The sequence below is a fragment of the Anthonomus grandis genome, chromosome 7 (genome assembly GCF_022605725.1).
Source record: "Anthonomus grandis grandis chromosome 7, icAntGran1.3, whole genome shotgun sequence".
NCBI lineage: Eukaryota > Metazoa > Arthropoda > Insecta > Coleoptera > Curculionidae > Anthonomus > Anthonomus grandis.
This window is the reverse complement of record NC_065552.1, coordinates 17,562,304-17,586,870: the sequence shown is the minus strand read 5'-3', so window position 1 is coordinate 17,586,870 and position 24,567 is coordinate 17,562,304. Positions and strand designations below refer to the sequence as shown.

The following is a 24,567-nucleotide window of genomic DNA, read 5'->3' as shown; positions in this document are numbered from 1 at the left end:
TATCTGATTGGAAACATAAGATATGGGCTATCATAAGGGTAAGCCCTCCTGATTCCTTTCCTAAAATTGGGTTTACACCATTTTTGGGATAAAAAATCTCAAGACCCAAAACAATAACGACTTTTAAATATTTGACGTATAACTGTAGTCAGTGTTCCAAATAATAGATTTTCTTGAGCAATTGACACATGTTTACAGGAAAAAAAGGTTTTATTTTAACTCCAACAATACGCTCTTGAAATATTTGCACCGAATTTTGTAACACCCTGTATATCTATTTTTTATAATATAACAAATTTTAATACTACATATAATTTTTTTCACAAAATGTATCACTTATTATTATTATTACAATACAATAGAACTATCAATAAATATGTTTGTATATTAAATAGAATATTATTAAAAAGCAATTGTTTAATTTTATTTTTATTTTTTTATAAGGAGAAATTTTTAGTTCATTTGGTAATATATTAAAAATGGCACTTAATAAAGTTCTGTTCAAGTGATCTGCTACGAGGCAATTTGCCAGCAGTATTTGGAGATTCGGTAAAATCGTCGGGTATGTACCCTCTTCCCCGAGTCGACTCATATCTCACTATATTAAATTATCAATCACAATCGAAACTTTTCAATGCACGATTTCGCCTCCCCACGCTGCATCCGACATTATCCGGTCTGGTTACCGGCGTGAATAGGATCGGTTACCACCGGCAAGGGGTTGGGAAGGGTCTGGGAAAGGGATTTAAAGGATAGGAAGGACGAACAACCACGTATTGATGGGATGAAGGATTAATTCTGAAATGTACGTTGTACTAACGGCAAGGGATAGGGAAGGGTCAAGGAAAGGAATCCGTAGAATGGGAAAGGACAAGAACGACCACGTGTTGACTAGGTGAAGGATGACGCGGAAGTGATTAATAAAGTTTAGATTTATTTTTGTTTTTGAGATAAACGTAACCATAGACTTTATATAAATCTGGTTCACTGTTAACACTTCTGCATCTTTAAATAATTGGATTGAAGAGTATTTTTATTATGAACATCTTATTTTTATTATGAATGATCTTTAGTAAGTATTTTTGAGTGATAATCAGGGCTCTAACACATATTGACAAGAAGTCCCCCATGCCAAGATGCAATAGTTATTAAAGTATAGACTCAACAGTAGCAGAATACACCATTTTAAGAGTTTTTAACTTCATATTGCGCAAATGACAAAACTTGTAAATTAATTTCCTGACTGTTTGATATATACTAAACATGTGCTTGCCATTTTAGGTAAGAGTCTAGTATCACTCCAGGTACTTGTATTCATCAACAGAAATAATTTGAGGTTGGCATTGGTATAATGAGCAATATCTTGGCATTCATACTGATGAACTTAACTTAACTTTATTTAACTTTATAGAAATTACCTTTGTGACTTGGGATGAATTAGTGTTACCAACTGAAAAGTTCGGGAAAACTATAATTAACTATTAATACCCAGACAAATGTACAATATTCGAAACTAATAAATAACAGCGACTCACCTAGATGACTTCAACTAGATGAACACCTGTATGTGTTCTGTGTGTCTGTTAATAAACAATAAATAAAATAAAATTATAAGAAATATCACAATTTCCAATAAAAATTTAATTAAATTTAAATTAAATACCTAATAATATACCCCTAAGTTATTTATAAAAATAATTTCGAAAACCACCAGGCTTTAAATTTGCATACCTACTTAATTAACACTCGCAAACTTAAACTCACATCTAAAAGAGTTTTTTAAAACTTTCTATGTTTTCAAAAATATATGATCGACATTTTTTCTTAAAAACAAAAATTTTTTGTCAATTTTTAATTTCAAGGGGAATTAAAAATTGACAAATGGGGAATTAAGACCGTACATCAAAAATAGTCTTAAAGTGTTAAACCTCGTAGGGTAAAGCCTATTTTTTCAATAAATCACTTTAAGTAAATAATTTTGTACAACATTCAACGAACTCAATTTACTTTTATACATACCACCCCATACAACAATACCATATCTTAATAAGGATTCTACAAAAGATTTATATACAGATAACAAAAGGTTTTTATTTAAAATGTTTCTTAAGACATAAAATTTATAAATTAATATATGATGTTAGTTTTTCTACCTGATTTTCGCATTTCAGATGTCTATATCTATAATGATGCCCAAGTATTTTATTTTTGAAACCTCTTTAATTTCTTGGTTTAAGTTTTCCACATTTATGCTGTTAAAATCCGGACGGTTTGCCATTTTTGAGTTTTTGAGCTTTAAGTTAGTTAGGGTGTTTATATATGTTAAAAGGAATATTGAGACCTGTGCCTTGTGGTGCACCTATTCTCATTTTTAATGGATCACTTAACATTTCTCCTATTTTAACATATTGGATTCTTTCGTACAAATAGCTTTTAAAGACATCCAACAAGACACCGCTGATCCCATTCTTCTCGAGAATTTCTAAAAGCAGGTCATGTGGAACTGTGTCAAATGCCTTTGCTAAATCTAAAAAGATAACTATACATTTCATTTTTTCATTGTTATCCATACTGTCGGTAATCTGCTTTGTGAGATGGTAAAGAGCATTTGACGTACTTTTATCAATACCAGGACTACCATTGGTTTTCAAAAAATGAATCTTTTCTATAATTTCACTTTTATTTACTGGCCATAGGTATAGTGAATTTAATTGATTACTGCTTGTTATAAACTCATTACCAGGCTTCGGGATCTTCTTCAACATTGCTACCCCTATATTATTAAAAAAAACTCATTACAATGATTTGACAAATCTTTAATATAATTAAATTCAGAGTCATTGTTTAGTATTGGTGGGACAGTGTTAGTTTTTTCTACATCATTGTTGGTAGGTCCTGAGACTAATTTATAAACCTTTTCTAGGTCGTAACCTGTTTCATTGAAATTTCGATTTAGATCTTTTTTCATTTTATCCCTAGTTATAATGCTTTAAATACCATTTGTGATCCAAAGCTGACGTTTATCAAAGCTCTTCTTAATTGTCCTAATAACGGTAGCTTGTCGAAGCATTTTATTTATTCATTATAAAAAGCATCTGTTGCTTCCGTAACATTTAAAGATTCAAGAACTATATTCCAATTTTGCTCTTGTATTAAATTGTGAAACAATTTTCATTTATTATTTCTAAGGGTATTCTGCTTAATATTTTTTTATCTTTACTAATAGGTTGTATTTTACCAATATTTAACATAACTGGATCGTGATCACTTAAGTCCATGTTAATGAAATGGTTAAAAATTGTTAAGTAGGAGTTTGCAATGTTATCAGCTTTATTCATTATATCAATATTAATGTCGCCAACTAATATATCAATAGTTCCCCCCTTAATGTCCATTAAATAAGTTTCTATTTTTTCTAAAAATATTACCTTATTTGTGTCTGGTGGTCTGTATAAACAAATAATATTAAATACATAATTGTTTTTAAAAAAATATTACTTGCTGTTACATCGCATATATTTAAGAGAATATGCTTTACCTCATAAAGAAGTGTTGATCAAATAAACATTATTGTTCCATCGTTTCTATTGTGTTTAGCACCATTAAAATACATATTGTATCCTTTTATATGGTATTGTCCATCATAACTGCTAAATGTCTCACTAAAAATTATTATATCACAATAATTTAAGTTGTAGGTCTCAAAAACACTCATGAATTCATTAAAGTTTTTGTGGATAATTCTAATATTAAAGTGAATTATGTTTAAAAGTGTTTGGTCCAAATTAATTTTATTTAGTATTTTATTTCCCAATATATTTTCTAGCTTGATTTCCACCTCCATCGCTTCCATGTTTTGAATGAGGCCCAATTCCGGTCGTATATCAGCCATTTCCAATACCATAATCGATTTTAGAACTCAAGATGTTTAAAAAGTATTGAAAAACATATTTTAAGTTATATTTTTCATTAGCTGTTTGACAATTTATGCATTTTTTATTTAGTGTTGGCCGTTGGGCAGTTTTTGCGATTAAGCTCCCCTGAACAGTATTCACATACTTCAGGATTAGTGCACGTATTTAATTTATGAGAACATTGTGGACACCTAAAACATCTCGCCACAGTCCTCAATAACGGTATAACGTTGCCAGTTAATATATACTTTTCTTTGTGTCATAGGCTTGTGTGTCTAAATACATCCGAAGAACATTCACCAAAAATTGTAGGTATAATTTATATTTTATTTTTTTTTTTATAAACGAGGCGTTTGTTTTTTTTGTGTCTACCTATGTAAGTTATTTTGAGATCATCATTTTGGTCCAAGAAATTATTTTGTTCTTTAATCGCTTTTGCAATCTGCTTTTCTTGTAACTCACAGTCAAATCCACGTATTTTGAAACGTGGTTTTCTCATCTTGGTTATTTGTACATCATAATCCTTTAGTTTTACTTCCGCTTTTTTTTTAGAATAATCATGTCCGATTTTTCAGAACATTTAATTATCATATTTCCATTTTTTATGTTCCGTGTTCCTTTTCTAGAGATTTTTAATTCTGACGGTTTGATTTTTTGTTTCAGATCGGCGTTTGTTTTGTTTGTATCTTGATGGTTCTTAGGCCTTATTATAATATTTGGCATATTACTCATATTAGTAATAGATATATTAGTATTTTGTCTCTCATTTTGTTGTAATACCGTACTATACTTAAGTGGTGAAACAATTGGTCGATTTTCCTCTAATATCTTATTTGATCCTTAGCTTTTATAATATCTGCTTTATACTCAATAGCTGCTTTTAGAAATTCGTGTGTTTCAAATTTTTCACATTTTATGCAATGGTATTTCATCTTCCTGTCCTTTAGTTCTAATACCTTTATTTCTGATGACGTTAGTTCAGAACATTGCTTGCAGAATTTCCGCTTGCAAATGTCACAGGGAATAATAGGATTTCTATTCCGCCCCAACTCCCCACAATCATTGCACTCCATTGTTATTAATAATAAATGAAAATGCAGTAATTATTTTACTGAATATTGTACATATTTTGTTTCAGTCGGTGACCCTGTCTACCAATCGGACTGCTCTCGCAGTGATGAATGGCTGGAATTTGGTTTTTATGAGGTGTTTATTTCTTTATCGATTTATTACGCGACTAGTTTTTTGCAATTTTCACCTATAAAATGATTTTCTACACTACAAACTACATCACTCTAATAAATGAATCTTTTACAAAACTATGGCTCTAAATTCGTTTATATTATTGTACTGTTACTAGCGCAAAACACGAAAAACTCGGGAGACAAGCGATATGCGTTACTCTTTCGCGAAGGTGATACGAATTGATTTAAACAATTTTGTCTTGATAATTCAATTTTTCCAGAATAATAATTATTTTTTGTTAGTTTTATTAGGTTACTAAGCCGATCTCTGTATATGATGAAGTTTTTCAATGCTTCCTCTGTATTTTGAATTGTGCTTATTTTCTTTAGTTTAGCGGGTTGCCCAATAGAAGTCAAAAGTCCCTATGTTATCCATGGTTTTAATTTTCTTCCTTTACTCTTAATATATTTTTCTTCTGTTGCAAAGTCAATGTTCTTTTTAATTTTATTCACAAAAAGATTAGCACAATCATCCACATCTGTACATTGCAAAACATCCAACCAATTTTCCTCTTCAATAAACAAGTTTAATTTTTTATAGTTTAACCTTTTGATAACATGATTTTTAGGTAAGTCTTTATTCAATGATTTTAAATTAATATTTAATAGGATAGGAAAATGATCCAAAATTATTAAATATTGTACTACTTCAATTTTATTTGTTTGCATTATATTAATGTTTCAAAACCTTGTGATACATTTTGTAAATAGGTCACCTAACTGAGATGTAAAGTTATTTTTATCTAATGACGGACGCTGATAGTGCCCTATTTACCTTATATATTTGTTATTTTTATTTATTATGGCTCTGACAAATATTATAAATATTTCCTACAGTAATTATTTTACATTCCCTTGGTCTTAATATATAGGATGAAGCCATCATATTTGTTTATGTTACTCTCATTATATAAGAAATCATATCCTGGAATTTTAATGTTTTCGACATTTAACATTTAGAAAACCTCATGGGTTTCCGAAACACCAATGGCATCAGAAGATGGATCAAATTACGAGATTCCAAGTATGCTAAGAGTCCATCAAATTTTTATTTGTACTGCATATGTTTATATGAATAATATTGAGATTATCTAGTGTGTATTTTAAGTTTAAAGAATTATAAGATCAATCGACTTACCTGAAGGAAGATTGATAATAATTTTCCGAGCTTGTCCGTAGATATAATTACAACAATGTAGTATCCGTGAATCATGTTTCTCGGCACGACGTTCAGAGCAAAAAATGTTTATTTTGCATTATTGTTGGCCTGCCTTATCGCTGGGAATTCATTCCGTTGGCGTTGGTTGGTGGACAAAATTGCTTCTGGGTGCTTGGAAGTGGTGGGAGGGTTTGTAATTATATCTACGGACAAGCTCGGAAAATTAATATCAATCTTCCTTCAGGTAAGTCGATTGATCTTATAATTTTCCTTCGCTTGTCCTTGATATAATTACAACAATGTAGATGTTTAGAGTAAAAGGCAATTTTGTAGTGGCGAAATTTTAATTTATTTAACAAATTGTACCTGGTTATGACATGTATTATTTTAATAAACTTATGAAGTGAGTAATAGTAATAATATAAGATTTCTTATATAAATGCGTAAATGCATCTTTTAAGTAATTATTGGCATTTAACAATTAACACTTATACCTATACTAAATTAATCTGCAACATTGGTATGTTCCTATGTACCTACATATATTGGATCCTTAAACCTAAAGTTTTATATGTACATTATATAAATACTTATATAACCCTAGACTAAATATTATTATTAATAATATGTAAGGCTTGTTCCAATAAGGATGAATTTTAATAATCTTATGCAACATTATTTTTCGGTGGTTAGCACCGTTTTAGCAAATTCTTCTCTGGGTTTAATTAAGGGTCTATTATAGAATTTGAAAAATGTATTGGAGGACGGCGTCCACCCGGCCGTATGACGTATGAGGTCAATATTCACCCCTTTCCTGGAAGCAGCGGAAGCTGATGCGTGTCGAGTGCTTTGACCAGAAAAAACTGTAGTGTCAATTCCTCCTAATTTTAACACTGTTTTCAGCCATCAACTTATGGTTTGTGAGGTTGCTGGGTGAAATGGTCTTTTATGTGTTAGGATCAGTGATTCGTTATTATTCCTAAACTGTGCAGTTTTTTCTAGATAAGCCTCTATAGTGTGTGCCACGCATAACTCTGGTGCTTCATTAAAGAATGGGAATATTAAAACTGGTTGGATTTTATTGGGGGCTGATGTTTTAATTCTATCTGAAATTTTTATTTCTATTTTATTTTCATTCTTTAATATGTTACCGATTTTTATTTTAGTTAAAGTTTGTACTCTACTGGCGGATGCAATTGCCATTAGAAAAGTAAGTTTATAGGTTAGTTTTTCGATATTCAAGGAATTTAATGGGTACCACGTTTTCAAAACTGCTAGTACCGAATCCGGATTCCAGATGTACGAATATTTCGGCTCCGGCGGTCTTATATTTGCTACACCCTTGAGAAACCTATTAATGCATTTTAAGTCTTGTTGTTTCGGCGAAAATATAAGATTTAAAGCCGACCTATAAGAATTAATGACAGAATAAGACATTCCTTTATTTAATGCATGTTCTAAGAATTCTAAATATCTACCTATACTGTAAATAAATGGGTTTATAAATTGCCTTTCATTGCAAAACTCCCAGTATTTTTTAAAACAATTGGAATATTGCTTTAAGGTGCCTTCTGATAAGGAATTGATCATTGTTGGTATCGCTGTCGCTGGAATTCCTTTTATTTGATAAGCGATCCTGACAATTTCCCTGCCACTAGGGAAAGTTCCTTGCATAGCGGATGGCTGGTCCTAAAAGGAGATAAAAGGAGGCTAGGATTAGGTTTAAAATATATCGGATCTTCAGTTAAAAGTTTTTGGAAGATAGGAAACCAGGGTTGCGAGGGCCAATTTGGTACAACCATTATACCTAGTGCTTTTTCCTCAATAATTTTTTCTAAGACTCGAGGAATGCACGAAAAAGGCGGAAAAGCGTAAAAATAACAGGCGGTCCATGAAATTGTGAATGCATCGACTGAAAATGAGCTTGGATCGGGAAACCAAGATATATATTTTTTACATTTATTATTAATTCTTGAGGCAAATAAATCTATTTCTGGTTCCCCGAAATTTTGAATAATTTTCGTAAAAGCGTAAAGATTTAATTGATACTCCGTGTCGATCGATAACGATCTAGATTCTTTGTCCGCTTTAAAATTTTCTGATGACGTAATGTAACTTGCAAATATTGATATGTTTTTGTTTTCACACCATTCCCAGATAAGTCTTGTAGCATCATTCAGATGGTGAAATCTGACACTACCCCCTCGATTTATGCAAGAAATAGCGGTTTGATTATCAATTCTCAGTAAGATCCGTATGTTAGTTTTATTTTTCGTTAATGAACTTAGTGCATAATATGCCGCTTTTATTTCTAAGTAATTTATGTGCATTTGAGATTCATTTTTGTCCCAAAACCCATGAAAAGTATTTTTTCCACAGAAGGCACCCCAACCTGTAGGTGAAGCATCTGAAAAGATTTCTAATTTAAATTGATGTGGTTTTATATCTTGGCCTTTCCCTATATTATTTTCCCACCATGATAATTCATTTCTTATTGAGTCGCAAATTTCCATTTTCTTATTGTAATTTTGATAATCACTTCGAATAGCTGAGTGCTTAATTATTTCCAAAATTTTTAAATGAGCAAACCCGTATTTTGTTGCTGGACATGACGCTACTAATTTCCCTAATAACTGTGCAAAAACTCTTACAGTGCATTGGTTTTTCCTTTTAAATTGCTTAATTTTTTGTTTTATTAAATATATTTTTTTTTCTGGTAATGAAATTTTTAAGCTTGCTGAATTAAAAGAAAACCCAAGAAAGTTAATTGTCTGTTGTGGCTGTAATACGCTTTTGTTAATATTGATTATAAAACCTAAGTTTTCTAGCAATTGTGTTGTAGTTTTTATATTTTTTATACATTGTGACTTACTATCTGCCAGAAGTAAAATATCATCAAGATAGAAAATTAATAGAATATTTAATTTCCTTAGAAATCCTGCAACTTGCTTTATTATTTTGGTGAAAATGAATTGGGCTACGCTTAAACCAAATGGAAGTGAGTTAAACTCATACATGACATTCCTGAATTTAAATCTTAGGTATTTTCGATATTTTTTCTGCATTGACAGTAAAAAATAAGCGTCCTTGAGGTCAATTTTTGCTAAATAATTATTATGGTGCAACAGTCTTAACACTGTTCTATGGTCTTCTAATTTAAAATGCGGAGCTTCCATATAGTTATTAAGTTTTTTCAAATTTAATATAAACCTATTTTCTCCATTTGGTTTTTTTCTTATAAAATAAGGCGATAAATATTGATTTTTTGTTGGGAGACATTTTGAAATAGCCCCAATTTTTATTAGGTTTTTTATAGAACTCTCATAATCTTTAATTTGACCCTTTTCTATGTAATTTTTAGGCTTCCGCAGTTGTTTAGGCTTTGAATGAAAGGGGAGATTTATTCCCTGAACCCAGTTTAAGACTACTTTGTTTTGGGTAATATTTTTCCACGCTTGTGAAAATTTATTTAATCGGCCTGCATATTTAGTTACCTTATTCGAACCGCCTACTTCCTGCGTTGATGGTACTGTTGTTCCTTGCGCTGGTTCCATTTGCTTCTTTCCCTCGGCAGCCTCTCCTCTCTCCTCACTCCTTCTTTGAATTTCCCTTTGTATTGGGGGCGCTGGTAGTTTAAAGACTGACGGTATTTCTGCTGAAGTCCAGAAGTTCCAGCGGTCGCAGTCATGGCAGTTGAGGCTCTCTTCTTCAAGACAGCACTTGATTTTTTTAGAGCTTGGTCGTTTTTGAAAACTTCATGAAAATCTTTTCCAAACAGGTTGTTATCCATTTTTATGTTTTTGGCCACTTTAGCACAATCAGGATGTAAATGCGGCAAAATTTTGTACTTTCTATGAATTGAAAGCGCATTATGGACATTTGCAAAAATTTGACATGCTTCCCCCAAAACTTTTGTGTCGTTAGCCTGTTCTGCGACTGGCAAATTTTTGTTTATTATTGTTGCGATGGCTGAGAGGCCGTGAGCTAGCTGTAACTGCAACGCTGTAACGAATTTGTCATGTTTAAGAACCCCATCGGGAAGACATGGTTGTATTTCATAATTTGTTTTTGGAGGTAGCAATTGTAGACAATTTTCGGGAATTTTGTATTTTTCTGTAATGTCACTTCTTTGTGCACTGGTTAACCCCGATTGTAGCACTGCACTCCAGCGTACTGCAATCTCGTTGTGTATTGCTACACCGATTTGTGCCTCGTCCAGCGGCTTGCTGCCAAAGAAGTCAAAATCTACTTCAATCTGTTCTGGTGCTGTCTCCGTTTGAGGTATGATCTGGATTTCTTCATTATTGGGTTCTACGTCCGAAGACGAACCTAAACGGGCGACAAAAAACCTTATCAGTTTATTAAAGTCTTTTGGCGAACGCTTGTTGCCTGAGATTACTGAAATCGCGCGATTTCACTCTCAATTATAAGGTTTCATATTATGCTTTTGTTTATAATGGTATAACGCGTGTTATAACCCTTGATTTGGCAAGCGCATGCTGCCAGAGAAGATTAATGAAATCGCGCGATTTCCTTCTCCATTATTTAAAAGCAATTAAGCCATTTTTATTACCTGAAGATTCGCTAGATGACGTAAAAGACGAATCGCTTGAATCCAGTAGTCGTAGCTTATCCTGTATTTTCTTGAGTTTTTTGTTAAGTTTCCTCACTTCACACTTTTTTCCCTCACTTATTTTACGTTTAGGCATTTTTAAGTCAAAAAGAATTTCGACGCGTACCTCGAACACGACAAAACGGAATGTATTCCCAGCGATAAGGCAGGCCAACAATAATGCAAAATAAACATTTTTTGCTCTGAACGTCGTGCCGAGAAACATGATTCACGGATACTACATTGTTGTAATTATATCAAGGACAAGCGAAGGAAAATTATCACAATATAAGCCATCACAATTATTAAGGTATCATCTAAAATACAGAAAAAATAAAGAAAAACGTACCTATATTTATATTGTTTTTATTCCTTTAAGGGATATTGTACCTGCCTTGTGTTGTTCTTGGTCATTTCATTAACCTGCTCGGAAGTTTTTATTCGAACGGCCTTTGCTGTTTGGTTCAACCTAGTACACATAAACCGATTCCAAGCGGTCCATCGGTAATTACCGTTCCTAAATGGTATAAACCAAACACGTCCAAGCGGTTATAACCGCTTGAGATACGTAACGTCACCAATTAGCCCTTTATACGTCACCAATTTGGAACAGCAATTACCCACGTCCGGAGCTGTTTTCTAAACGTCAAATGTCAAAGATATTGAAATAATTGCGGGAAAAAATAAAAACAAACAACAAATTATTTCGTTTTTAAAGATGACACAAAATTTATTATAGCTAATAAGTTTTGTTTTTAGATATTTATGTTTAAGAACTAATTACATATAATATTACTGGCGTCTGGGGTATTATTTAAAAACAAACAAAATGATGATAGCGACAGCTGACAAATTACGAAGTTACTTCAACCAAACACGTCCAAGCGGATACGATTGGTTATGTTATAAAGGGACTGTTCAAGGTGAACCAAGGGCTTAACCGCGGTTAAAACCGATAGATCGCTTGGAATCGGTTAGCATATTTCGAAACACAGGACGTCAGGGGCATACGGTTAAAACAAGTGCTTTATCATTGGTCAGGTGATTTATGGGCGTTGCATTCGTTTTAAATATTCTAGAAGAAGAAGAAGAAGACATAATCTAACCTCAAATTTAATGATTGTTGATTTTGGCGTATGATGGAGGTTTGATCGTTATTCGTTTGATTATTTAATTATTATTGCTAGTCGTTTGATCGTTTCGTTGTTGTTGCGTTGTCTTTGAGATGGATAAATGAAAATTTAGTGAGGAAAATGGCTATGAATGTCGAGTTTAAGCTGAAAATGAAGAAAAGAAGAAAATAATTATGCGTATTAACTTAACCACTCCACAAGATGCTGATAAATATCTATCAGCATACAAATTGTATTCAGGGATAAACTGGATTCGAAATGGGGAGTTAAAAGATCCGCAAAGGTAGGGATTTTAACTATTTTTAGGTAAATGTTCGTTATAGCAATTTAACGAACATTTACCTATTTTTATTATAAAATAAGTTTTTATTTGGGGTTTTCCTTAGAGTTGTGTATCATAAATATTATGTGTGCCAACATAGTTCAATAAATAAGAAAAGAAGTTGTACCAAGTTTGGAATGAATACAGGATGTGTTGCAACAGTAGATGTTAAAATTTAAAAAATTACTACTAAAATAAAAAGAAAGGATGAATACCTAAAGTTAGATATTCCTTTATGTGGTATTATAAATTTTAACTTAAATCATTAACCATAATCTTGGCACAAGTGGTAGTTTGAAATTTATGAAGCTTTCTAAGCTTTCTGAAGAGGTAGGCAGCAAAGTTTAATATAATTATGTATAACCCATAAATAGTTGTTTTTCTTTTCGTTTTTTTGTTATTCAAGCTGGTTCTTCTAAATTTTAGACTAAAAAGATGTTTGAAGGATATTTTGAGAAAGGAATGAGCCCTGCCGAAGCAAGAAGATACCATGAAAGTTTGTTATTATTGGATGAAAAAGGTTGGAAAAAAATGGCAGATGCCGCTCTGAATCCTACTAAAAATGCACTTTATTACCTTCATAAAAAATGGACTTTAAGGCATTTTGGACAGGTATTTGAGCCAATACCAAAACTTCAAGAAAAAAAAAGTTTTATCATCAATCAGGTAATTAAACATTTTTAAATGCCCACTTTTATGTGTACGTGTCAATTTTTGTGGTTTTCTTTTTACAATCAAGTACATAACTATGTATGTAGAACACCCATTATTTTTTTACATCTTTTCATTTACCTACATTATTTACTGCATTTCTTTGTAAATTTAAGCTGATTTATTTTTAACAAAATTATTATTTAAAATATTTTTATTTTTTACAGAAATAAATATTGAAATTGCAACAGACCCATGGGCAGTATTGATAGTTACGCCAATCATGAAAAGAGCACAGGAACTGCAGTCCTCCAAGGAACTGATATTTTGCGACAGTACATCAAGTTGCGACACCAGCGAGACCACAGTTACTGTGTTACTAACAGCTACAAAAGCTGGTGCCATTCCCATTGCGATACTTTTGCATGATGGGCAAACTTTTGAAAGTTATGAACAAGCCTATGGATTGCTAAAGCAGTCATTTCCAAACTCTTTTGAAGGGAATTTTGTAAGTAAATTATTAAATAGTAATTTAACTTGAAATTTTTTAATTTGGTTTCTATGACATTTTAACCTTTTAAAATTAAAAACTACAAAGATACCTACATACATGACAATTTACGCTTACTGAAAAACAAATTTAAATGTAAATTGTCCATAATAATGATAAAATAATATAGGGAGGGAATCTCTCTTAACACATGTATGTACGCCTCTTTTATGAATAGCTGTACCACCCATAATACTCTAAAAGAATAATTAGAAACTAGGCAAAAATTACTTGTATTTAAATAGAGTATTTTTAAATACACTATATGATAATTATATTATTATAAACATATATTATTATTAATAAACATATATAATTATTTCCACTAAAAAAAACAACACAAATGAATCTTTTGTAAGTACATTGTATGTTGATTTATTCATATGGGGTTATGGTTTAATATTTTGGTGTATTAGTTTTTTTAATTAATTATTATATTGGTGGTTATGATTTTATGTTGTTTCTTCTAGGTATTGGTTAATAATTTTATAATATTACTAATGTAATCCAAACATTTTTCAGGAGCCTATATGTTTTATGACAGACGACTCCAAAGCTGAAAAGACAGCTCTTAAAAATACATTTCCAAATTCTACTCGGCTACTGTGTTTTTTCACGTGCTTGAAAAAGAATGGCGATGGCCTTGTGAAAACAAAAATAAGATTTCCATGGAAAAGCGTCAAATCTTAATGCATTCGTTTCGTAAGGTATAATATAAGATTATTACATAATGTAAATAAATTATGTTAATACATTAATTTTGTAATGCTTACGATATAGTGCTCATTTTTTAACTAGGTATTTTTATTTTTTTTAAACTTTATTTAATTACTTAATTTTATTTATTGTTAATAAGAAATTCACATATTTCTATAATTCTATCAATTGTTTACGTATATTAAGAAACATTATAAAAAGTCCGAAAAATAAATGGAATGCACATTGATATAGTGTTGCTTTTTTTTTAGATTATGTATTCTGAAAGTAATGAAGATCTAAATGAACACATGTTAAAGCTGCAGCAAGAAGCGGAGGATTGTCCAACTTTTTGGGCAAGATTTGAAATTTATTTTTCTAGAGGACAAGAGTGGTTGTATCTTCACAGGAAACATTTGGTCATAAGAGGGAATAATACAAACAATTACGCAGAAGTAATCATCAAAATACTTAAGGACATTATTCTTCATCGTACAAAAGGTTACAATTGTGTGGCATTAGTTGATTTCATTGCTTTTGTTTGGGAGGAGTATTTTAAATGCAAGCTATTAGATTTTGCCCATGGAAGAACAAACGAAATAAAAAATAATTATTTCAAGCTATGTGCAAAAGTAAATGATTTTAAACCGGGAGATATTGTAACTTTGGGAGATGAATTGTATCAAATTAGTAGTAGTTCTAATATCTTTTTAAAATACATTATTGACGTGCCAATTGGTGTATGCAATTATCTTGCAGGCATAAATGGGTCATTTTGTAAGCACCAAGCTTACCTACATAAACATTTAAATATTCCATTTTTGAATGCCCCTGCTATTAATTTTCAAGAAAGAGCATCACTTGGGTGGCTAGCTCTTGGCGAGAAATGCCCCGAATCCAAATGGTTTTTGGCCCTAAGTGAGTTTTCAGAAAATGCAGAAAATATACAAGATTGTGGTTATCAAGAAAACCATCTGGAAACTAGAATCGATGCACCATTTTCATTATTTGACGAGACAATAATGGAGATTGATGACACGTTGGAAGATGACAACAAAAAAGAAGATGTAATTGAAGAAATTAAAGAAGAATGTAAAAAATTTGATAAAATGCTTAAGGAAATACCTTTAAAAGCATTAGAAAGACTTGCAAACAAACTAAAAAGAATACAAACTGCGCCGCAGCTATATTCTTTCATAGACAGTAAACTTTCTAGGGTCAAATGCAACTCAAAAATTAAAGTCCAGCCAACAACTGCTTCTCGAAGACGGCCTGGAGCCACTCGTGGAAGTTCAATAATCCCTTCAGGAAGACCACCTTGTGGCAAACGTAGTAGCCAAAGTGTTGTCAAAGGTAGTGGTAAAAGTAGTGAAAAATGAAAACATAACATAAGTTTAAATATATCTTTAAATCAACGAAACGCAATTATTCATGGTCCCGCGCATTAAATACATAATATGTACAAAAGTAATAAAAAATATTGTTTAGACTTTTTATTAAATTTTTATTTTTAATCTGTAGATATGTAACACCTATATTCGTTACAAATGGTTCCAATAAAGTTTATGCAGTTTACTATTTTAATAAGTAAATTATTTTTGCATATCCATAAACAAACACTATAAAAAAAACATCTGTTTTATTTTATTTGCGAATTAACAAATTTAAGCATGTTTTAAAATACATGTAATTGCTCTCCCTTAAATATTTCAGAAAAAAATATATAAATATTTATCTATAAAATTAAATAATCACAAAAAATTTACGTAAATTAATAAACTATAATTTAAATCGCCCGCCACGTTAATCTAACCAATCACACGGCACTTTTATCCCGTATGCCCCTAGCGTCCTGTGTTTCAAAATATGCAATCGGTTATAATGCCCCCACGCTGCCATACATCATGATACTATTACTGGCAAGCATAGAGTAATTAAAAGTATTTAATATTCATTTCTCTATGCTGGCAAGATAAACCCACTTGGCGATGCAATTTCGTGTGACTTTGCGCATGAGGTCACTCGATGACAAAAATTCTGTTTGTCGGTTGAAAAAGCAGTATTTTAAAGCCTTTTCTATTTAACATTACTTATTAAGTATTATTATATTTTGTTATATGAAATATGCTATGATTATTATAATAGTATGTAAAATATTTCCTTAATAGTATGTAGGATTCGTGGATCCGTGCAAGGATAGTAAAGCCTTATATAATATAAATGCCTATTTTGGTTTTGGAAAAGGTTTAAAAAACGATTTTTATTATTTAAGGTATTTTAATTTGAAAATAAATATACACAATATGAAACGTCTGAATGTTGCTTGTTGTTAATTAATAATAAATTAATAATATTTTATAGCAAAAAAAAAGGATTTATGGTTTTTATTTAACGTTTTTTTACTTTAAACGAATGCCTCTGCAGAAAAATATCAGTGATATAAAATGTACATATTTTATTATGTTGTAAAAAAAATAAAACAAAAATAGAGGATTGATATACAGCCTATTGTGACAATTAACTTTCATAAAATTGTGTGCGCTAAGTATACATGTGAGTACCCATTGGTTGTTGGTAATAATAGTGTTACCAGTAAATGCCAAAAGAAAATGCATGATGCCATTGATGACATACAACCAATTAATTTTACTTTCTTAAGTATCTATAATCTATATTTTTTTAAATTGCTTATGTGTAGACGTGTTATTAAAATGGTTTTGTAATCCATTGTCGGCAAACTTGTTTGTCCTTTGGAAATCTAAAGAATCGGCAATCCGAAACTACCTTACTTTTTTTGTTGTTGTTGCTTGAACAACCCACCACTGCACAGTACACCATGATAAAAAATGTTTAATTATTATAATTTAATAAACTCTGCCACATTTGTCACTAAAAACAAGCACAAAATACACACAAAACAAATAAACCATGCCCTAACCCTAAATCCATCGAACATCTAAAGCAAAAACGAAACATCATATTAAAATGTATTAAAACTCTGTTCATGTATTAAAAGCTGTTCCTGGATAAATTTGTCATCGACTGACCTCAGGCGTGCGAGAGATAGGCTCATCTCATGCGCGTGGGTTTATCTTCTCGAGTATTAGTATCATGGAGTAATTAAAAGTATAATTTTTTATATATTTTTAATATTCATTTCTCTATGACTTCTTTTTAAAAAACTACTACAACGGTGACAACACAGAACACAAATATATAGTGATATATATAGGGTGACAATTAAACCTAAAAAACATAAGACCACAATCGGTGGCCGAGATGAAAAACGGGGCGGAATTTCTTTAAAACCCAGACGCAGGATGCTGCGTTGTCACATTAGTTCTTTCGTTTAAGAATTTTAATATACAATTGGTTGTGAAAACATGGGATGTTTTATTTCGCACCGGGCGAAAGGTACTGGTTTAAATCGATTTTAAACAAAATCAGCATTAGAAGTATAGTAAAAATGATGATGGAATGGAATCTAAGTAAGTTATAATTAATGTTGGTTAAGATTAATAATAGGTATCCAAGATATTGGTAACTGTTTTAACCAGAAAGTTCCTCTTTTCTAAGAGTTAATTAAACTACACTTGAATTTTACAAAAGATATTATATTTGTCTAAAAACATTTAACAACTAAATATGAACTTCCGCCACTTGGCAAGCTTGTAGAGAGATTGGTAAAAACTAGGATGATGGAATTTCTGAAACGGCAAATTGTTCTTAACCATCAGCAATTAGATTCCGAACGAAACTGGGTACATCTTATGCAATTTTCAATTTTTTGGAGAGTCTGTACATGAGGTTAAATGCTGGGGAGAGTGCGGCGGCGGTGTTCTGTGACTTATCTAAAGTGTTTGATTATGTAAGTCACAGAATACTGCTGCATAAGCTAGAAACCTATGGATTCAGAGAAGTTGCTCTTAACTAGTTTCATTCTTACCTATCTGGAAAAACACAAAAGGTATTCTTTGACAATGATATGTCATCCCATCTGGATATAGATGCGGGTCTACCTCAAGGTTCTGTTCTTGGATTAACGTTGTTTCTGCTATATGTCAATGATATCTCTCAAATTCCAATTAGGGGCAAATTTACTATCTTTGCGAATGATACAATACTTTGGCATGACACTGACCCCAAGAAGTTAAAGAATATTGTGGATGAAGATTTAATTCTTGTGAAGTCATGGCGTGAATCTAATAGATTAACTTTTAATATTTCTAAAACTAATATTTTAACTTTTAAATGTAACTTTGGAACTATCACTTTGCAAAATGAAACAATAAGTTTTTCCGAACAACAAATTTCTGGGTCTGACAATTGATAAGCAATTAAAATTTAAAAATCATATGTTTAAAAAATGTTTTAGGAAAAATATAAAAACGTAAAAATAGTAAAACATAAAAAAATAAAAAAAGTAAAATAAAACTTTTACTTGCTAAAGCATTTTATTCTCTAGAACTAGATGAGTATTTAAATACAACTTTTTGATAGTGAGGAGTTTGGCGTAGCATGATGTGACTTCTTACTTCTTTTATTTTTTTCTTCTACTTTTTTAATTGTGTTTGTGTGTTCTATATTCTATTTATGTAAGAATTGTTAAAATTTTTATATTTTTGTAAATGATTATGTTGTCAGCTATCTTTAAGGTTTTATATAATGCTTTGTTAACAACATATGTTAGTAACTTGTGTTGTGTTGACAAAATAATATTTAATTTAAGTCAGTGTGGCAACATCCAAATTTATTACTTTTAAAACCCGCCACTACGTAGCGCTCGAATCATGAAATGCTAAAAAATTGATATGTCACTTGTCATCCCTCTCTCTCGAGCAAGAAATGGTTTGTAAAGAAGCGTCTTGTTTATCGCTGAATATAAGTTTGATTTTTAGCCTAAATAAGGTGTTTTAATAACAAAAAAGTGTTAACAACAAATAGCTGAAGCTTAGGAAAATCTCCTAACATAAAATGGTCCTTCGTACTCGGATGTAAGCTGGTAAAATTGTATTGGAAAATTAGACCCGGAAATTAGAAGCCGGTGGCGTCTAAAAATTGCATCATCATCGTCGTAGAAGCATCGCGTGGACCGCGCTTTCAAAAGCCCGTATCACACCGGTCAATCAACGGCAAAAGTCCAAATTGGTGAAGTGTTCAAATTTGGCGAAAACAAACGTGGAACTGGATTTTTTGGATAATGGATGGAAGGTTTTGGATTGATTAGATCTCATGATGGTTTACTATTAATTGATTATTGGTTGCAAGTTGGTAAAGCTTTCTTTTTTTTTTTTGTTTGATTAAAAATAATCAAATAATTGCTGGTAAGTTGGTATCCTTTTTTAGTACATAATAATAATGTGGTTTGGTTTATTACTATATTAATTTCTATTATTGGCTATTGGTTTCAAATTGGTTTGGCAGTGTATCTGAATTGAAACAGTGTTAATTACTACTTTTTATGAAAGGCAACACTTTCAGTTTGTGCACAAATAAAATACACATCATCTGTTTAAACTAATGGATGAACATTATTTTGGTATTGGTTATCGGTATTGGCATTAAAAATAAATATCTACTGGTTTACATTGTGTAAATATTTGTATATTTGTTAGTTAAACAAAAATATATACTGTATTGGTTTGTTTTAATATTTTTACTGATTAAATAACTATTGAAAACATGGTTGATGAAGCTGAACTCAAAGTGAACGTTAAGAGGCGTGGTATTTGCAAGTCAAAACTAACAAGTTTTAATAAATTCTTGTCTTCAATCTCTGCTTTGCCTTCGGATAATGTAGAGGGCTTCAAAATTAGCGAATTGGAAAGCAGAGTGGACAAACTCCCAGATATATTTGCTGAATTTGATTCTTATCAAACTTCGATAGAATTACACCATGAAAACTTTAATGAACAACTTTTGGAAAGGGAAGAATTTAAAAATTCCTACTACAGTTTGCTTGCCACTGCAAATCAATTGCCTAAAAAACATTCTAACAGTTCCAGAGATGGCAGTACTAATAGTGATATTGCTTCTCAACGGGGCAGTAATAATGTATTGAATGGTGATTTATCTCAAATAAGAGTTCAGTCAGGCCCTAAACTCCCATCTATTCCATTACCCACATTTTCTGGTAGTTTCGAAAAATGGCTTAAGTTCAGAGACACATTTAGATCATTGGTTTATGATAATAGCAACATTTCAGAGATTGAAAAGTTTCATTTCTTGAGAGGATCTTTGGAAGGTAGCGCAAAGGATGTGCTACAAAATCTTGATATTAGTTATACTAATTATTCTATCGCTTGGGATTTGTTGTGTCAGAGATATGACAATAAATCCATTTTGGTGAATAATTACCTTAAATCACTTTTTGGTCTTCCAGCTATGACTAAGGAATCAGCTGGAGAAGTACGGGTACTATTAGATGGTATTGTTAGAGGACTTCGATCACTAAGGGCTCTTGACATACCAGTTGATAGTTGGGATTTGGTCATTATCTTCTTTATGTGTGAGAAGTTAGATGCTATTACTGCTAGAGAGTGGCAAGAGCAGAAACCAAAAGACAGGTTTCCTACATTGGTTGAGTTCAATTTATTCTTGAAAACTAAAGCTGAATTGTTGGAGACGTTTGAAGGCCAGTCAAAGAAAAGCAGGTTGGTTAATCGTTCAGAGAATAAAAGTAAGCATTTGAATTCTTTTCTTATTGTCACTTTAAGTTGTTTAATTTGTAAAAATCAGCATTCTATAATGAATTGCTCCGAATTTCTTAAACTATCAGTTTATCAAGGGTATATACAAAGGCAAAGCACCTTAGACTTTGCCTGAATTATTTAAAACCCAATCATATGAGCAAAGATTGTCGATCTGGAAATTGTAAAAAATGTTCTACTAACCATCATACTTTACTTCATTATGATAAAAAACCTTTTAAAGAAAAGCAAGTTAACTTAAGTCAAGATTCAAATGTATCTCAAAATGCTATTGGTAATAGTGATGTAAGTGTAAACATGTCTTCCTTTTGTGTTGGTCAGCAAGACATGTTACTTTCCACTGCATTAATTCAGGTATTTGATTCACATGGTCAATCTATAACTGCTAGAGCTTTGCTTGTAAATCTTATAACTGAAGATCTTTGTAATAAATTGAATATTTGTAAGCAAGAAATCAATATTTCAATTATTGGTATAAACCAGTTGGCTTCTTGCATAAGATATAAATGTAATATAGTGGTACAATCTCTTCATAATAACTTTAGTAAAAATATCTCTTGTCTGGTAGTGCCTAGAATTGTTGGTCATCTTCCTGGTAAAACCTTGGACGTGTCTCAATTGCAAATTCCAAGACATTTAAAGTTAGCAGATCCCGGTTTTGCTACTTCTAGTAATATTTATCTTCTATTGGGAGTTGATTTATTTTATCAACTTTTGTGCATTGGTCAGTTTAGCTTAGGTGATACTCAACCTATTATGCAAAAAACACGGTTTGGTTGGATTATATCAGGTCCTTGTACTGTTGGTCAAATAACGCAATCTTCAATTCATTGTGGGTTAAATATAAATTTGGATATTCAAAATCAACTGGAGAAATTTTGGTCAATTGAGGAACCCCCAAATTCTTTAAAGCCTATACTTTCAAATGATGAAAAAGAATGTGAGGCTATGTTTGTTCAAACAATGAAAAGAAACATGGACGGCCGATTTGTCGTTCAAATTTCCTTTAAACAATGTCCATCTGTATTGGGAAATTCAAGTTGCTCCGCTAAAAGGCAGTTTTTTTCATTAGAAAGAAGATATAATAATAGAAAAGAATAAAAATCCACAAATGAAAGAACTGTATAGTGACTTCATGAAGGAATATGAGGCTATGGGTCATATGTCTGAATCAACAGAGCATTCTGGTGATTTTTCTTACTTTTTACCTCATCATGGAGTATTAAACGAAAATAGTTCTATAACTCGTTTGCGTGTCGTTTTTAATGGTTCATCTCCCACAGATAATGGAATATCTCTTAATGATATTCAGTATACTGGTCCAAACATACAGGATGATTTATTGGAAATATTATTAAGGTTTAGAAGGCATAATATAGTCGTATGCGCCGATGTCGCAAAAATGTATCGCATGGTATTGGTTGATGAAAACCAAAGGAACCTGCAAAAAATTTACCGGAGAGTTAGTCCAGATGAAAAGCTAAAGGTTTATTCTCTCAATACTCTCACTTATGGAACCACTTCCGCCTCTTTTTTGGCCATAAGGTGCCTTAAACAGCTGGGTCTAGAGTTTGAAAATGAGTATCCCGAGGCTTGTAATGTAATTTTACATAGTTTTTTTGTAGACGATTTGCTCTTTGGGGCAGATACTGTTGCAGAAGCTGTAGATCTAAGTTCTCAGGTATCTAAAATATTGTTAACTGGCTGTTTTTGTCTTAGGAAATGGGTATCAAATTCACCTGAAGTTATTAGTCAAATCGTTGGAAATGTCTGAAACAGTGTTCTTAATACTCGTGACATACATTTTAGTGATGAGAATAAAACTCTTGGTTTGTATTGGTCATTTAAAAATGATAATCTTATGTAACATATTTCCTTAATTGATAATGAAAATTATAGTAAAAGGACAATCCTTTCATCTATTGCTAAAATAAATGATCCATTAGGATTATTTTGCCCATGCATAATTATTGCAAAGATGATTTTGCAAAAATTGTGGAGTACAAAGATTGGTTGTGATGAAACTTTGCCCTCAAATATTTATAGTCTTTGGCATAAATTAAAACAAGAATTGGTAGTCCTAAATAACTTGAAGATCCCGCGAAAAATGCTTTGTTCTGATTCTGATGTTGTGGAATTACATGGGTTCTGTGACAGTTCTGTTGAAGCTTATGGTGCTTGTCTCTATATTAAGAGCTCAAGCAAAAGTGGTCAAACGCTAATTTCCCTAGTATTCGCTAAGGCTAAGGTAGCTCCTCTAAAAGTGATAACACTTCCTCGACTGAAATTAAATGGTGCATTGGTTCTTGCGCAATTGGTCAGCACTTTCAAAAGATCAGTAAATGTAATTATTGACAAAACATATCTGTGGACTGATTCATCAGTCGTCTTAAGCTGGATTTCTCAGTCACCTCATAATCTACAAACATTCGTTGAAAATCGTGTATCCCAAATACAATCATTGACTTCAATTCATAATTGGCATCATGTCTCATCAAGGGACAATCCTGCGGATATATTATCCAGGGAATGTTATCCTCAGTCATTGATCATTAATGAAATGTGGTGGAATGGTCCTCATTGGCTGATTAATGATTGCTCAGAATGGCCCAAATCAATTATCGAAATTGAAGTTTTGCCTGAATTAAAGAAAAACATTCACACTTGCCAGGTCATTCCTGAATATTTTCCAATGAAAAGATTTTCTAGTTTTTCTCGTTTAAAGCGTAGTTGTGCTTACATTTTACGATTCTATTATAATTGTAAGTTAGAAAAAACATTTAGGCATAATGGCTCACTAACAGCCCGTGAGCTAGGTAATTCATTAGAAAAATTGGTCATAATCTCTCAGAAGGAATCTTTTCCATATGAATACTCACTACTTTTGCAAAAGCAGCAATGTCGCGAAGGCCCTTTAAGTACTCTTAACCCATTTATTGATGTGAAGGGAGTTTTAAGGGTGGGTGGTAGATTGGAATTATCGGATCTGGATTATGCCAAAAAACATCCTGCTGTTTTGTTATCCAAACATCATTTTACCAAATTGTTGTTTTCTTTTGAGCATAAGTTATTATTACATGCTGGTCCCCTTCACCTAATTGCTTCAATTCGTGAACATTATTGGCCAATTGGTGGACGAAATTTAGCAAGGCAGACAGTTCACAAATGTTTAAATTGCTTTAAAGCAAGACCTAAATCAATTGGGCAATTAATGGGTGACCTACCTAAAGAGCGCATCTCTCCTACTCCTCTATTCCATATTACTGGAGTTCTTATGCTGGTCCTCTTCATATAAAATCTAAGAGTGGGCGGGGAGCCAAGATTTCAAAATGCTATGTGTGCCTATTCATATGCTTTTCTACTCGTGCGGTGCATTTGGAGTTAGTATCAGAGCTAACCTCTGAAGCATTCATTTCTACTTTGAGACGTTTCATATCCCGGCGAGGCAACCCTTCATTAATATGGTCTTACAATGGTACAAATTTTGTTGGTGCCAATTCAGAGTTAAAAGAGCTTAGTAAATTCTTGCAGAGGCATAGCAAAGAATTAGCAGGAACTTTTGAAAATGAAGGGATT

The 24,567-nt window shown here is 31.8% G+C and overlaps 2 protein-coding genes and 1 long non-coding RNA gene across 5 annotated transcripts in view; 1 reads left to right on the top strand and 2 right to left on the bottom strand.

The window, feature by feature from the left end:
• The window catches only part of LOC126738546 (uncharacterized), an 85,468-nt gene extending 74,003 nt beyond the window's left edge, over nt 1-11,465 (bottom strand). The window contains exon 1 of the long non-coding RNA XR_007661374.1: nt 11,279-11,465. This is a non-coding gene — a long non-coding RNA (uncharacterized LOC126738546). The remainder of the gene's footprint in view (nt 1-11,278) is intronic.
• LOC126738544 (uncharacterized) lies at nt 7,807-11,060 on the bottom strand. Of its 2 annotated transcripts, XM_050443921.1 has the most exons (3): nt 10,891-11,060; nt 9,812-10,646; nt 7,807-8,006 (listed from the first exon to the last, which is right to left on the bottom strand). In XM_050443921.1, the coding sequence occupies exons 1-2, from the start codon at nt 11,024-11,026 to the stop codon at nt 9,826-9,828; spliced, it is 957 nt and encodes a 318-aa protein (XP_050299878.1). In that variant the 5' UTR covers nt 11,027-11,060; the 3' UTR covers nt 7,807-8,006; nt 9,812-9,825. The 2 variants fall into 2 exon arrangements, with proteins under 2 accessions (XP_050299878.1, XP_050299877.1); XM_050443920.1 differs by lacking the exon at nt 7,807-8,006 and having other exon boundaries at nt 9,689-10,646.
• Nucleotides 11,466-12,010: 545 nt separating the features above from the next.
• Nucleotides 12,011-15,770, top strand: LOC126738543 (uncharacterized). 2 transcript variants are annotated; one of them, XM_050443919.1, is made up of 6 exons: nt 12,011-12,345; nt 12,449-12,714; nt 12,811-13,050; nt 13,263-13,543; nt 14,108-14,292; nt 14,554-15,770. In XM_050443919.1, the coding sequence occupies exons 5-6, from the start codon at nt 14,254-14,256 to the stop codon at nt 15,658-15,660; spliced, it is 1,146 nt and encodes a 381-aa protein (XP_050299876.1). In that variant the 5' UTR covers nt 12,011-12,345; nt 12,449-12,714; nt 12,811-13,050; nt 13,263-13,543; nt 14,108-14,253; the 3' UTR covers nt 15,661-15,770. The 2 variants fall into 2 exon arrangements, with proteins under 2 accessions (XP_050299876.1, XP_050299875.1); XM_050443918.1 differs by lacking the exon at nt 12,449-12,714 and having other exon boundaries at nt 12,014-12,345.
• Nucleotides 15,771-24,567: the final 8,797 nt, after the last annotated feature.